We start from the raw sequence: 17,130 nt of genomic DNA on the forward strand, positions 1-17,130 counted from the left end.
TATAACCCACAACATTCTGACTCATAGACCCATGCTCTACCCCCTACGCCATGCTGCTTCCTAATATAAACAATAAAAGCAATAGTTTACTTAAGATCTCTGAAATTAAAATGGGAAAAGCACATCATTTAGGATTCAGGACAGGTAAATTAATTCCCAATCCCCCGTATTTATGCTAGTGTGGTCCTTGACTTCTCCTTATGTTAAATAATTCTCATATCTTCCCTATTTCTAAGTTTATTCAACTGTGAAATGAGCAGTAAGTTATTTACATGCCACACATGAATACTTGTGCAGCTTAATTAACTTTAATAATGAAACTTTAAGAATCCTCTGAAATCCACTATGTATTTATAAAAATCACTTCAATTATATGGCATCCAAAAAGGGAAAGTTTAAATGAACTTTTTATGACTAGGAAAAATTCATTTTCTAGTGATAAAAAGGTTTAAAATAAAGCAATGGAAACACCACACTTTAAGGTATTTAACGTTTTATGTCTTTAAATAAAAAACACCTCTAGAAAACATACAATGGGAAATTACTCTGCTTGTCTCTCTATTAGACCAATACAGTATTTCCAAGTTATGTGTTCTCCATTTTCTTTTCCATGGCTGTAGATTTCAATGAACTCACCCATTAGCCAAAAATGGACTAAAAAGTGGCTCAGGTATTTGGGGCTAATGTGTAAATGTTCTTCAGCATAACAATTAAAAAATTTAAAAAATGTTCCTATAATATCCCCACAAGATAACTCAAGTGAGGGACAGTTCCATTTTTACAAAGCAAGCCAATCATACCATTTATTATGGCTTTAGGAGGTTGAAGATATTGTGAAACTGAGGAGAACCTAGGGAATGTTTTCTGTGTCAGTTCTGTTGCCTTTAGTTAAAATAATAAAAATGAAAAAATTGGATGGCAAACCAAAACTGAATCCCAATTTTATGAATTCTGCAAGAGCAAACAGTTGAGAAAGTTCACACGATGAAAAATCAGTCGGTCCCATGACTCAGGATGGTTCTTCCCCCCAGCCAGCCTTCGGAGCGGATTTTGACAATGGCAGAAGTGCTGGGAGCAAAGAGTACAGGGAAGGGGTAAATTTGACACGACAAGCTGGTGATGCTCATAACCCTGTGATGTTGTCCAAGACTTCACCAAATATCCCTGCATCATGTGAAATTTGGTCAATGGAAAGTTCTCATTTAAATCCTACATTAATCGATGCAAACTGCTTCCAGACACAATACGCTCACAGTTAAGCACTCACTGACTACGAAACATTTCCTTTCCAACAATTACTTAAGGCTTTTTCCTAGCACCCGGCCTCCTGGCACTGTCTATTTCTTTCCTAAATATGTAAAACTTCTCTTTGTAAAGAAGGAGAAACATGGCCATAGGAAGACAAACAGATACATAGGCAGACAGACAGAAATAGATAGATAGGAATATATTAATTGTTTTTCATATTGAAAGATAACACCATTGATCAGCAAGAGAGTGTGAATACCTTACTGGCATTCAATCCCACTACAACAACATCAACAACAAAAAAATATCAAGGTCTTGTCCCTTTCCCCAAAGGTAAACAATATTCATGCTTAGTACAGTGCTTTGCACATAGTAAGTGCATTGTACTCCCTCAAGGGCTTGCTTGGTACAGTGCTCTGCACACAGTAAGCACTCAATAAATATGAATGATTGGACAACACTGATCCTCTAGACCAAAAGCTCATGGTGGGAAGGGAATGTTTCGACCAACTCTTGCATTGTACTCCCTCAAGGGCTTGCTTGGTACAGTGCTCTGCACACAGTAAGCACTCAATAACTACCAATCAATCATATTCATTGAGCGCTTACTGTGTGCAGAGCACTGTAATAAGCGCTTGGGAAGTACAAGTTGGCAACATAATACCATACCACTGATGGACTGATGGCCTGATCCCTGGGAAGATCATTTTATAGACATTATGGATGAGGATATCAACTTCTGCAGAAAGCAGTATGTTATGGGAGAATTCCCTCAGTGAATTCTTAGTGGAATTTCCCACCTCAAATTATGATAATAATAATAATAATAGTGATAATGGCATTTATTAAGTGCTTACTATGCGCAAAGCTCTGTTCTAAGTGCTGGGGAGTTTACAAGGTGATCAGGTTGTCCCATGTGGGGCTCACAGTCTTAATCCCCATTTTACAGATGAGGAAACTAAGGCCCAGAGAAGTTAAGTGACTTGCCCAAAGTCAAACACAGTTGACAAGTGGCAGAGGTGGGATTTGAACCCATGACCTCTGACTCCAAAGCCCGTGCTCTTTCCACTGAGCCACACTCCTTCTCTAATACTAATTAATATCAATACTAATACTAATTAATACAAATAATACTAATTGTGGTATTTGTTAAGCACTTACTATGTGCCAGACACTGTACTAAGCACTGGGGTGGATACAAGCAAATTGGGTTGTACACAGTTCCTGTCCCAAATGGGGCTCATGGTCTGAATCCCCATTTTACAGATAAGGTAACTGAGGCACAGAGAAGTTAAGTGACTTGCCCAAGGCCACACAGCAGACACGTGGCAGAGCCAGGATTAGAACCTATGACCTCCTGGCTCCAGGGCCGCTGCTCTAGCCACTCAGCCATGCTGCTTCCCCATGGAGGAGACTTAGCCATGAAACTTTGGAAATCAATCAATCGATTGTATTTATTGAACATTTACTGTGTGCAGAGCACTGTACTAAGTGCTTAAGAAGAACCTATGTTCACATCCAAGCCGTCACCAAAACTTGCCGGTCTCAGCTCTGCAACATTGCCAAGATCCGCCCTTCCCTCTCCATCCATACCGCTACCCTGCTCATTCAAGCTCTCATCCTATCCCGTCTGGACTACTGCATCAGCCTTCTCTCTGAGCTCCCATCCTCATGTCTCTCCCCACTTCAATCCATACTTCACACTGCTGCCCGGATTGTCTTTGTCCAGAAACGCTCTGGATATGTTACTCCCCTCCTCAGAAATCTCCAGTGGCTACCAATCAATCTGCGCACCAGGCAGAAACTCCTCACCCTGGGCTTCAAGGCTCTCCATCACCTCGCCCCCTCCTACCTCACCTCCCTTCTCTACTTCTACAGCTCAGCCCGCACCCTCTGCTCCTCCACTGCTAATCTCCTCACCGTGCCTCGTTCTCACCTGTCCCGCCATTGACCCCCGGCCCACGTCATTCCCCGGGCCTGGAATGCCCTCCCTCTGCCCATCCGCCAAGCTAGCTCTCTTCCTCCCTTCAAGGCCCTACTGAGAGTTCCCCTCCTCCAGGAGGCCTTCCCAGACTGAGCCCCTTCCTTCCTCTCCCCCTCGTCCCCCTCTCCATCGCCCCATCTTACCTCCTTCCCTTCCCCACAGCACCTGTATATATGTATATACGTTTGTACATATTTATTACTCTATTTATTTATTTATTTATTTTACTTGTACATATCTATTCTATTTATTTTATTTTGTTAGTATGCTTGGTTTTGTTCTCTGTCTCCCCCTTTTAGACTGTGAGCCCACTGTTGGGTAGGGACTGTCTCTATATGTTGCCAATTTGTACTTCCCAAGCACTTAGTACAGTGCTCTGCACACAGTAAGCGCTCAATAAATACGATTGATGATGATGATGATGTGAAGGAATTGATTGTGGTGACAGGGGGTTGCCCACCACCACCCCTTCCCCCGTCCCCCTCCGACATTCTCTAGGCTCTACCAGCCGTGTTCCTCCCAGGGCACCAAGGACGAAGACGAGTAGACTTCAGGGGTGCCCGCTCACTGAAAAGTGCCTCTGTGGTTTCGCCCATGTTAACCTGCTTCAGGAAGAACTTGGACTAAAATCAATCAATCAATCATATTTCTGTTGTTCTTTTTATTTTATTTTCTTCTGTTCTGTTCATATTTCTTTTGTTCTGACGACTTGACACCTGTCCACATGTTTTGTTTTGTTGTTTGCCTCCCCCTTCTAGACTGTGAGCCTGTTGTTGGGTAGGGACCGTCTCTATGTGTTGCCAACTTGTACTTCCCAAGCGCTTAGTACAGTGCTCTGCACACAGTAAGCGCTCAATAAATATGATTGAATGAATGAATTTCTTGATCAATCAATCAATCGTATTTACTGAGCGCTTACTGTGTGCAGAGCACTGTACTAAGTGCTTGGGAAGTCCAAGTTGGCAACATATAGGGTTGTCCCTACCCAACAGTGGGCTCACAGTCTAGAAGGGGGAGACAGAGAACAAAACCAAACATATTAACAAAATAAAATACATAGAATAGATATGTACAAGTAAAATAAGGCTCACTTGAGTGCTTACTATTTGCAGAGCACTGTACTAAGTGCTCGGAAGGATACAATACAACAGAGTTGGCAGTCCCGTTCCCTGGCAAAACCCTGGTGTCCTGAATTCCACAGCAGTGCTCTTTCCCCTGGGCCAACAGTAGAGCTAAGGAGCTCATCCTAAATGGTGGTATTGTAAACTGGAGTAACTGTATAAATCTATTTTAAAATTCTTACAGTTGGCCAGGTCACTAGCGCTGTAGCGGTAGGAATAAAAGTCTAAGCCTTACAAAATCAGGACAAGAAGTTGTCAACGGGTTTTCAACAGGAACAATGCAGACTACAGAACTTTGTGATAAAAGCAGCTTTCACAAATACACGATGAAAAAAGGCTGACAAGTGCAAACACCGCAGAAAAATACCTGGGTGTCAAAGTCATACTCAATCAAAAAATGAATAAGCAATATAGTCCCATTACTTGAAAAGTCAGCATTGTTCTGGGACATATTGTAGGGAAAATGGCACTCAAGGACTAAGAAATATTCCTTATTCATGAGACCCATTTAGAGTGTTTTGTCCAATCTGAATTGCAAATGGTACAAGGCATGAAGACAAAATAAGATGGGCCAAAAATAATTAAAGTTGTGTAAAGAAGGTTCTGAAAGGGAAACTGAGAGCAACTGGGGTGCTTAGCCTGTTGAAAGAGAAAATTACTGAGGAGAAACCAGTGAGGTATACTGTTATCAAGAAAGAAGTTGCTCTATTTAAGCAAAAACTTCAGGAAGGAATGAGAGACAAGGAGGCAAAAGAGAAAAAGGTGCAAACACTGCAAACATCTGCATGACAACACAGCAAGGGAGAGCCAGGTAACACCCACATCCACTGTGGCCTGGATAATGGGCTCTGAATTGGCCTTGACAGCTACATAATGCATTCAATCATATTTATTGAGCGCTTACTGTGTGCAAAGCACTGTACTAAGCACTTGGAAGAGTACAGTACAATAGACACATTCCCTCTCCACAAAAAGCTCACAGTCTCACTCATAAGACTCATAGAGAAGCAGCGTGGCTCAGTGGAAAGAGCATGGGCTTTGGAGTCAGAGGTCATGGGTTCAAATTCCGGCTCTGCCTATTGTCAGCTGTGTGACTTGGGCAAGTCACTTAACTTCTCTGTGTCTCAGTTACCTCATCTGTAAAATGGGGATTAAGACTGTGAGCCCCCTGTGGGACAACCTGATCACCTTGTAACCTCCCCAGCGCTTCCAACAGTGCTTTGCATGTAGTAAGCGCTTAATAAATGCCATCATTATTATAAGGAAATTTCACCATCAGCTCTACATTCTTCTAACACAAATAACTATTTATACAGAGAGTAGACTATAAACTCCTTGTGGGCAGGGATTAATTCTACCAACTCTGTTATACTGTACTTTCCCAAGCACTTAGTACAGTGTTCTGCAAATGGTAAGTGCTCAACAAATACCACTGATTGATTGATAATGATATGTAACATTTATATGTTGAGTACCATTTATGCTACTCAATTGTTAATTATTCTCAGAAAATGAGCTAGGGTAAACCTGTTCACTGTTTTAGAAATACGGTGTACAAATGCACTTTTCCCAGTATAAGTTTAAATTAATATAAATGAGTCTGAATAATCCTAAAAGGTTTGTTCTTATTACGTCTAGTACTTGTTTATGTTGTACGTGTAATTCAAAAGTTAGAATTTCATTAATATTGAACAAAAAGCTGGTATCCATGCCCCTATGCAAACAGAAAAGCAGTCAATACCCAAAGAAGACCACCTTAGTTATATATAGATAATTTAAAACTTCTGAAACAGAAAAACCATACTCTATCACTCAGTTGATCAATCCATGGTACTACTGTGGAAAGAGAGCTGTATCAAATGAATAACACAATCGTATTGGTAGACACAAACGGAGCCCTCAAGAGGATGACAGTCCAGTGTGGGCATTAAAATAAATTCCAGATAGGGGAAAGGGAAAAGTATAAGGATATGTCCATAAACGCTGTGGGGCTGGAGATGTGGTAAGTACCAAATTGTTGAAGAGATACACAGCTAAGTTCATAGATGATACAGAAAGGAGGGTGAATAGGTGGGGAAATGAGGGGTTAGTCAGGGAAGGCAATACATTCCACATTTTGAAATGTCTGATTGTTTTTCATGTTATAGCTTACCTTTGGCAAAGGTTTCTGGAAGGCCTGCATTGCAAGGAGTAGAGGAGCTGCTGTTGTCCAATTGTAATATCTAAAAATAACAGAAAAAATTATAGTTTCAAAGCTAGTGTCGAATTTCTCAACGGAGCCATCTATTTGGGATACACCGTGTGGCCTAGTGGATAGAGGATGGACCTGGGAGTTGGAAGGACCTGTGTTCTTATCCAGACTCTGCCACTTATCTGCTCTGGGACCTTGGGCAAATCACTTTGCTTCTCAGAGCCTCAGTTACCTCATCTGTAAAATGGGGATTAAGACTGTGAACCCTATGTGAGACAGGGACTGTGTCCAACCTGATTAACTTGTATCTACCCCAGTGTTTAGTATAGTGCTTGGAACATAGTAAACCTTAACAAATACCATAGAGAGTAAGCGTGGGGCTGGAAGGAAGCAGTAATTTAAAAAATTTTAATTGACATAAAACCTTTGTATTAATAATATATGAGGCGTATACATTTTAAATTGCAATTTGCACTCTATAACATCTATGAACAAACTGTCAAATGGAAAACAATGTGGTGGGATTTCTTGCATAACTATAGTAAACCAGAAGTTTCATTCATTCATTCAATCGTATTTATTGAGCGCTTACTGTGTGCAGAGCACTGTACTAAGCACGTGGAAAGTACAATTCGGCAACAAAGAGAGACAATCCCTTACCACAATGGGCTCACAGTCTAGAAAGTTAGACTGGTTAACCTGGTTCAGGAGTGGCACAGCTAAATATGCAAAACAGATCCACAGAGTGCCTTTTTTAAAATAAGGACTGACGGAAGAAAAGGTTTAAAAGTGGGGCTCAATATTAAAAATGAGGTTATGCAAAAAAACTCACAGAACCATTATAATCACTCTTCCAAGACATCACCAATTCCTTTGCTGCAAAGGCACAATGTAATGACTATATTTTTGAAATTATTTATAAATTTTATCATTTAAAAACTGAGAGGAAGCGATAGGCTTATTGCCTCAGGGTGGCCCTAGCCCTGCTGCTCCTTTCAGATTTGTTGTCAAGTTCTGGCTTTGGTATTTTTGTTCACTTTCCCATATGTGTTTGGCATCAACTCAACCCTGTATTCTCATTCTGAAAGTGTGAGCTCCTACGGGGTCAGGGATGGTGTCAGGACCTCACCCATGTATTTCTTTCCCAGTGCTTACTACAGTGTTGGTACACAGTCTAATTCCCATCAGGATACTCTTTCCCAGCGCTTAATACAGTGTGCCAAACACAATAAACACTTCATGAATACTACTATTAACAGTGGTGGTGACAAATACGAATCTAGTAACCACAGACGAGATCTACAAGATTTGGGATTTTTCTTGTTGTTTTTTTTTAATACCAAAATTATACAAGTAGTAGAAATACTACTAGTGGGAAATAGATAAATCTGTCTCTATTTACAGGAATGCATAATTCCATCCAAATTTCTCAAGTATACTAGAAGTCATTGTGCAGCCCTGAGATCCCCAGTGGTTACTCAGGGAGCCTATAACAGGACTTGACAGCCACCATCCCCACAAAGAAGTGACACATTCCCTCCCACAAGGAGTATACACTCGTCCAAGTACTCTTTTTATACGTTATTTGTTAAGCGCTTACTTTGTGGCAGGTACTCTTCTAAATAGGTACTCAACAAACGCTGCTGACTGATGGATGTGACAGTAAACACTACTAATTGACAGATGTGTTAGTCTGAATGACGGCTGTGTCGGTAAACCCTACTGTCAGTATTCATTCATTCATTCAATCGTATTTACTGAGCACTTACTGTGTGCACAGCACTGTACTAAGCACTTGGGAAGTACAAGTTGGCAACATATAGAGACAGTCCCTACCCAACAACAGGCTCACAGCCTATGAGGGGGAGACAGACAACAAAACAAAACAAAACATGTGGACAGGTGTCAAGTCATCAGAATAAATAGAGATAAAGCTAGATGCACATCATTAACAAAATAAATAGAATAGTAAATATGTACAAGTAAAATAAATAGAGTAATAAATCTGCACAAACATATGTACAGGTGCTGTGGGGAGGGTAAAGAGGTAGGGTTGGGGGGATGGGGAGAAGGAGAAGAAAAAGAGTCAGTACACAGTAAACTCTCAATAAATACAGTGATAAATTGATTGATTAACTGATGGATGTGTCAGTGAATGCTACCGATTGATGGATGCCTCAGTAAATCCCTCTGACTGATAGATATCTCAGTAAACATTATTGATTGATGGATGTGGAAATAAGGGAAAATTCCAACTGAGTGAAATACTGGCTTTGCACGTGCCCTCGACCCTCAACGTGTGGCTAAAGAACTCTCTGCTGGCCACCAGCTTGCTCTGTGTGCACCAGGCTGGTTATAAAAGCCTCTGTTCTGCCTTTTCAGCCACTCGTCACCTCCAACTGAAAGAAATATCTGGTAATTGGAGCCTCCCCTCCCTCACCATGTCCAAGCAAACTGCCTTTCCTCCCCAGCACCCGGGGTTGGCACCAACTCAATCAATCGTATTTATTGAGCACTTACTGTGTGCAGAGCACTGTACTAAGCACTTGGGAAGTACAAGTTGGCAACATATAGAGACAGTCCCTACCCAACAGTGGGCTCACAGTCTAGAAGAGGAACTCCCTTCCTCACCATCAAGGAGTCCTCATCCCATCCTGCTTCCCCGACACCCCACCCATCCCCTTGGCTGGAATTTCATTCAATCGTATTTACTGAGCACTTACTGTGTGCAGATCACCATACTAAGAGCACCGGCATTGGGTAGGGCCCGTCTCTATATGTTGCTGACTTGTACCTCCCAAGCGCTTAGTACAGTGCTCTGCACACAGTAAGAGCTCAATAAATATGATTGAATGAATGAATCATGAAGCCTCACAGAACCTTGCAAAAGCTAGTGTGGCTCAGTGGAAAGAGCACAGGCTTGGGAATCAGAGGTCATGGGTTCTAATTCCGGCTCTGCCGCTTATCAGCTGTGTGACTTTGGGCAAGTCACTTAACTTTTTTGTGCGTCAATTACCTCATCTGGAAAATGGGGATGAAGACTGTGAGCCCCATGTGGGACAACCTGATTACCTTATCTCTCCCCCAGCGCTTAGAACAGTGCTTGGCACATAGTAAGCACTTAACAAATACCAAAATTATTATCACTATTATTATTAGTGACTGTGTGGTCATTATTCTGGAATCTGAATTATGATAAGAAATTCAGCTCCTCTAGCCACAGTTCCATACTCACCATTGTTTTCATTTTCTGTATTTTGTTTTCATCCTTGTTCCTTATGCTTTTTTAATGATGAGTGCTTCACTGCCCCCGATGTGCCTATTTTCAGTCATGCTCTCCTCCTCACCCTTAACCTTGTCCCCTACTACCTCACTCTTCTAGCTACAACCCAGCCCGCCACACACTTCACTTTTATAAAGCCAATGTATTCACTGTACATCCATCTCATCTATCACGCTGCTGACATCTCGCCTACATCATGCCTCTGGTCTGGAATGCCCTCCCTTTTCATATACAATAGAGAATTACTCTCCCCACTTTCAAAGCCTTACTGAAGGCACATCTCCTCCAAAAGACCTTCCCTGACTAAGCCCTCATTTCTTCTTTCCCCACTCCCTTCTGCGTCATCCTGACTTGCTCCTTTTATTCCCCACCACCCCCAGCCCCACAGCATTTATTTACATAGATGTCTGTCTCCCTCTATAGACTGTACACTTGTTGTGGGCATGGAATGTGTGTTACATTGTTGTGTTGTGCTCTCCCAAGCACTCCATATGGTGCTCTGCACACCATAAGCGCTCAATAAATATGACTGACTGACTGACTGACTGATGGGTAAAGTTCTAATTGGCAGGTGCCAAAAAAATGTTGAACTATAATTTCTGTATCAAATCAAGTATAAAATAGGTGTTCAGTAAATATTAAAATCAAGCACCTATATCTATAGACATGTGTATGTATGTATGTATGTCTGTAATACGTCACCTTTTACAACAAAATTCATATGGTCACAGCATCACCTACAACTCTTCTCCTTTCTGAAACTTCCATATAATGCCTTTATGTAAAGTGAGGACTCAATAAATAATAATAATAATAATAATAATAATAATAATAATCTCATTTTATTTTGTCTTCTCTACAACTTAGGTCTTTTCAGTACGAAGCAACCTAGATTTTCCAGGGCAAAAATTTTTGATTTTGTGGGTACTTACTTATTCCCAATCTTTACGACAAGGTTGGGGTCATCGATGATAGCAGGGTTGTCTACGAACTGCTGATATGACACCGCTTGTTCTAAAAACTCATCTGTGAAAGTAATGTTTGGGAAAAAAAAAGTTGTGAGGTACAAGTGCATTGCAAAACTTTGTGGCAGATGAAGTGATCATTCAATGGGATACCCAGAATTTCCGGCTTTATCTACTCTCTCATTGCTTTGGTACAATGTCTCATTCTGACAGCTCCTCTGAGAATTTTTCTGAAATGAAACAGAGGAAGCAAAGCCTATTGAAAAACGCAAAAGATTGGGCAGAATGGGTGTCCCAGTTCAAGCTCTACCAGTAACTCTGGGAGCTTTAATAATGAAGCCCAGTTTTGTTCCCTTAATGCTTGGAATGGGTTGTTGAGATTTTGCCTGATTTAAACTGAAATTCTACTCCTGATTTTTTTTTTCTTTTAATTTGGGTTAACTCCTCCAAACCTCCCCAAACCCCCAAACTGTAAACTGGTTTCGGTTTTATTTTTCTTTTAAAAGAAATTTATCATTACCTTTGTGCATGTATGAACCCAAGTGACTCAAAATGCCAAAGTTCTGCTATTCCAGAGGGATAAAAAGAAATGAGGGATAGAGATAAGAGAGGAAAGGGGAAGAGGGAGGAAGGTTCTCTTCACACTGTCTCTCTTGTCTCTCAGTCTTCCGGGAGCCTACCTCCACTCTCCCCTCCCCTTTATCTTTCCCTCATACCCATGCTTGGATTATTGCTTGCACAGCCTACAAGCATCCCCTCTTGTCTCACTCTGGAACAGAGAAAATTTGGCCACTTCAAGCTAATGAAAGTGTTGCTAAATTATAGCCCAACAGTGCTCTGTAGCTACTTGTCTGGAAACTGACAGCACAGCGAAGAGACACTAAATGAATGGTTTATTCTGCTACCATTTCCTATTTCCCAATGAAATGATGGATGGTTTCCAAAAATACCATGCAGCATTCATATTCACAAACATTAAATTTAACCATTTTAAATAATCTGCTTCTAGTGTCAACTGATATTCCCTCTATTCCTATGCACAGCCACAGGGGAGCGATTTCCTGTAGTGTGAGGATTGCATGGAAGAAACTCTGTACCTTTAGTTATTTCTTTATTTTCACTAAGTCCTCCGCAGAGTGAGATGGCAATAGACGGCAAGTCCCTCATTCCATCTGAGGTGCTTTCAACTCCACTGTCAACACCCGAACTACCCACAGACTGAGGGGACTGGTTGGCAGAGCGAGTTCCATTTTCATTCACCATTTTAACAGGTACAGTATTATCACCACTAGGGAAAGAGAAGAATAAATGTTGGTTTGGACAATTTCCCTATCCTCTGCCTTCATCATCCCTACAAACTTTCAAAAATACTCTGTTGAGTCTAAAAAAGAAGAACTTTAGTAGTTTTACTTGGGAGGCATTCACAGCAGTTATTCTCATTGGTAAGTGAACACGTATAGGTTTTGCGCTACTTCCTACATTTCTAGCACTCATCCCTCTAGTTATATACTTGGTACTCCATGTTTTAAAAGCTAAAAAACTAAAAAACAACAACAAAAAACATTTTAGCATATTCTATCTTTTAAAACATTGATTCAGTTTCCAGAAAATAAAGACAGATGATAAGGAAAATCACTTGGACTGTGAGCCCAGTGAGGAACAGGGACTGAAAATAAGACAGATGATAAGGAAAATTACTTGGACTGGGAGCCCAATGTGGAACAGGGACTGTGTACAACCTGATTAACTTGCATCTAAACCAGTGCTTGGAACAATACTTGACACACAGTATGTGGTTGACAAATTCCATAAAGAAAAAAAATAAAAACAGAATGGAAATGTATAGGTTAAAGTCCCCCATAAAGAAAAGCTGTCCATGAAGTGTAACAGGAGTTTCTTCTAAAGGATTATATCATTTACCCAATGCAAACAGAGTTATTACTATACCCCCAAAAGAACTTCTGCTAAAGAAAAATCACTTTGCTAAGAATTAAGTTACTGTGTTTCACTGCCATCTAATGGACTATATCTTTATTCAACAATGAGTCTTTTTAAGGGGTGGTTAGCATGACTTCCTCTCCTCTGAATGGAGGTCTTGTTGTAGCAGGAGACTTTGCATACGCTGATGAAGCATAGGGCTGTGCCAAATAGGCCTGCCCATAACGGAAAGGACTAAACTGAAGCGTCAGACAAGTCAGACAAAGTCAATTCACCTGTGCTGGGCAGCATCACCATGGGAAAGTGTTAGAGGTGGATAATCAAGTGATCAAAAATTGATCAAAGACAATGGCAGAGACAAGTTTTACTGCATGGAAGAAGGAAATGGTAAGCCACTTCCATATCTTTACCAAGAAAACCCTATGGATACATATCTAAGAACGATTTTATGACAGAGGATGGGATTCTTCTGTCCCTACTGAAAGCCCTACTGAGAGCTCACCTCCTCCAGGAGGCCTTCCCAGACTTAGCCCTCTCCTTCCTCTCCCCCTCCTCCCCCTCCCCATCCCCCCTACCTCACTTCCTTCCCCTCCCCACAGCACCTGTATATATGTTTGGACAGATTTATTACTCTATTTATTTTACTTGTACATATGTACTATTCTATTTATTTTATTTTGTTAATATGTTTTGTTTTGTTGTCCGTCTCCCCCTTCTAGACTGTGAGCCCGCTGTTGGGTAGGGACCGTCTCTATATGTTGCCAACTTGTACTTCCCAAGCGCTTAGTACAGTGGTCTGCACACAGTAAGCACTCAATAAATACGATTGAATGAATGAATGAATGTTCTGAAGAGGGTGTGTCCACAGAGTCTCTATGGACAGGAAATGACTTGGCAGCATTTGAAGAAGCATGATTTCAGACACAAAATCAGGATCAAGACTTACTACAACGTGTTGAGTGTCTGTCATGTATAGAATTTCCACTGTTACTATTATTAATAGTAATATCAATCAATCAATCGTATTTATTGAGTGCTTACTGTGTGCAGAGCACTGTACTAAGCGCTTGGGAAGTACAAGTCAGCAACACATAGAGACAGTCCCTACCCAACAGCAGGCTCACAGTCTAGAAGGGGGAGACAGAGAACAAAACCAGACATTCTAACAAAATAAAATAAATAGAATAGATATGTACAAGTAAGATTAATAGAGTAATAAATATGTACAAACATATATACATATATACAGGTGCTGTGGGGAAGGGAAGGAGGTAAGATCGGGGGGATGGAGAGGGGATGAGGGGGAGAGGAAGGAAGGGGCTCAGTCTGGAAAGGCCTCCTGGAGGAGGTGAGCTCTCAGTAGGGCCATGAATAATAATAATAATAATAATAATAATGATAATGATAATAATAATAATAACTAAAATAGCACTTGTTCAGTACTTACTATATGCCAAGCACTGTACTGAGCACTGTTCCAAACAGGGCTCAGAGTCTAAGTGGAGAATTTGTGAGAGAGCCACATCTGGCCAACCAATTGATTCCCTCTGGCACACTACTAGGTCCAGCAAAAGTTTCAATGTATATCTCATTCCTGTAGATGCCAATAAAAAGGTATTTCTCTCATGTGCAGTATGAATACTTCTCAAAGCGTTCTTTACAGTTAAAATGCCATCATTTTATCGGTAGATGTTGCAGGTGCAAATTATTTTACAGATGTGAGCCTTGACAGCGCGATAAGATTTCATTAGCTGGTCCCCGGCCTGTTTCATTGCCCACCCCGGCCATGTATACATCTGCAACTAGACTATGAGCCCATTGGTGAGGGACCGTCTCTATATGTCACCAACTTGTACTTCCCAAGCGCTTAGTACAGTGCTCTGTACACAGTAAGGGCTCAATAAATACGATTGAATGAATGCAACCACATCCAGATAAGACCTCCTGCTGTGGCTCTACGAGGTTATTAGAAGATTATTATGACACTGTTCCAGCACTGCAAGGTCAACCCTAAGTGTAGGATTCAGGACATTGTCCTACACTTGGCTGATAATATAACTAATAGGCAACTCCAACTACATCTTGGACAGAATGACATTGAATCTTTGTCTACCCAGGACTACAAAATGAGCCTAAACTTCCACTGCCACTGTGAGGAATGAGAAGCCTCCCCACTGACTGGTCCAGGTTGGGAAGGAATTCAGATGTTGATAAAAATCAGGATTTTAATTAAGGTGAATTTATGCTCAGTCAGGATGCTCCCAAATCTTTGACTTTTGTCCATTTCAAAATTACCCTATTTTGACACCTGTGGTAAGGTGTCTCTGCTTATGGGTTCTTTTTTTTAAAAGGCAAATTGTTGAGGTCCAATAAGGGGTAGATTTTTAAAAAACCTACTTGAAAACAGTGTATTACTATAGACAAATCATCTCTTCCCCTCTTTTCTGATCTATTTCACATCCAGGCATTTAAAGAGACCCACTAATAATAGGATTGTAACCTCATTTATACTCAGAACAACAAATAAAACCTAAACAAGAAGACTTTACTTTTTGGGAAAGTAAAGTGCAGCAACTTCAGGATCCATAGCAGTAAGATCATCTAGGTAGACACCATCAGCACCAAGATGCCTGCTTCGTTTATCTAAAACCAAGAAAAAAAAATAATAAATATCCTGTAAAGTTAGAGCTAAATTCAAAACATACTAGAAAGTGCCTCTAAGGATTAGATAATAATAATAAAATGATGATGGTATTTGTTAAGTGTGTACTATATGCCAAGCACTGCTCTAAGAGCTGGGATAGATTAAAGGTAAGAAGGCTGTCCCACATGGGGCTCACAGTCTTAATCCCCATTTTACAGATGAGGTAACTGAGGCACCGAGAAGTTAAATGGCTTGCCCAAGGTCACACAGCAGGAAAGTGGTGAAGCCGGGATTGTAACCCATGTCCTCTGATTCCCAAGCCCATGCTCTTTCCACTGAGCCACGCTGCTTCTCTAAACCATCAAAGCACCTACAAAATTCATTATGAGATGAAACAAAACTGAAAAAGAAATGAGTTAATGAACATTACTAAGAGCACAGTGCTCTGCACATAGTAAGCACTCAATAAATGCAATTAATTGCATTAATGCAATCAACCTACGCATCAGGCAGAAACTCCACACCCTTGGCTTCAAGGCTGTCCATCACCTTGCCCGCTCCTCCCTCACCTCCCTTCTCTCCTTCTCCAGCCAAGCCCGCACCCTCCGCTCTTCTGCCACTAATCTCCTCACCATGCCTCGTTCTCGCCTGTCCCGCCGTCGACCCCCAGCCCACGTCATCCCCCGGGCCTGGAATGCCCTCCCTCCCCACATCCGCCAAGCTAGCTCTCTTCCTCCCTTCAAGGCCCTACTGAGAGCTCACCTCCTCCAGGAGGCCTTCCCAGACTGAGCCCCCTCCTTCCTCTCCCCCTCCTCCCCCTTTCCATCCCCCCCGGCCTTAACTCCTTCCCTTTCCCACAGCACCTGCATATATGTATATATGTTTGTACGTATTTATTACTCTATTTATTTATTTATTTTACTTGTACATATTTATTCTATTTATCTTATTTTGTTAATATATTTTGTTTTGTTCTCTGTCTCCCCCTTCTAGACTGTGAGCCCACTGTTGGGTAGGGACCATCTCTATATGTTGCCAACTTGTACTTCCCAAGCGCTTAGTACAGTGCTCTGCACACAGTAAGTGCTCAATAAATACGATTGAATGAATGAATGAATGAATTGACTGATTGAAGACTAATGTTTTCATTAATGATGAACAAACCAAAAATCCAATGGAAAGATTTATGAAATGCATTTTAAAGCTCATCTTTTAATTTTCAAAAGGGAAACAGTCTATCTCAACTTCTTTACTTGTAGAAACAGTACATAAAATCACAGCTAGTAGCTAACTGAAGAGAACAAGAAGAGAATTGCAATGTCATGGCTTAGTAGAAACAGCCTGGGCTTGGAGTCAGAGGTCATGAGTTCTAATCCCGATCCACCACTTATCAGCTGTGTGACTTTGGGCAGGTCACTTAACTTCTCTGTGCCTCAGTTACCTCAGGTGTAAAATGGGGATTAGGACTGTGAGCCCCATATGGGACAACCTGATTACCCTGTATCTACCCCAGTGCTTAGAACAGTGCTTGGCGCATAGTAAGTGCTTAACAAATACCATCATCATCATCATTATTATTATTATTACAGGCAGCTTTTAAAGAGGGTATGGAAAGGTCATATGGGTGGGCAGGGCAAAGACTTCAGACTAAAACTGCAGGAGTGATATGTGAAGTTTTTTTTTTATTACGCCTCTGCACCAGGAACACCAGAGACCAACACAACTGCAATTCATCCTAACCAATCTGTGTGTACCA

General features: G+C 41.2%; 1 protein-coding gene across 4 annotated transcripts in view; it reads right to left on the reverse strand.

Annotated features, from left to right (window-relative positions):
* Positions 1-17,130, reverse strand: part of LPIN1 (lipin 1) — a 140,168-nt gene that overhangs the window by 23,207 nt on the left and 99,831 nt on the right. For all 4 annotated transcript variants that reach the window (XM_038767692.1, XM_038767700.1, XM_038767860.1 and 1 more), the window contains 4 exons: positions 15,280-15,373; positions 11,890-12,080; positions 10,760-10,853; positions 6,506-6,575 (listed from right to left, as the gene is read on the reverse strand). In XM_038767692.1, the coding sequence (XP_038623620.1) occupies positions 6,506-6,575; positions 10,760-10,853; positions 11,890-12,080; positions 15,280-15,373 (449 nt within the window). The remainder of the gene's footprint in view (positions 1-6,505; positions 6,576-10,759; positions 10,854-11,889; positions 12,081-15,279; positions 15,374-17,130) is intronic.

Source organism: Tachyglossus aculeatus, chromosome 1 (assembly GCF_015852505.1).
Source record: "Tachyglossus aculeatus isolate mTacAcu1 chromosome 1, mTacAcu1.pri, whole genome shotgun sequence".
Classification (NCBI taxonomy): Eukaryota; Metazoa; Chordata; class Mammalia; order Monotremata; family Tachyglossidae; genus Tachyglossus; species Tachyglossus aculeatus.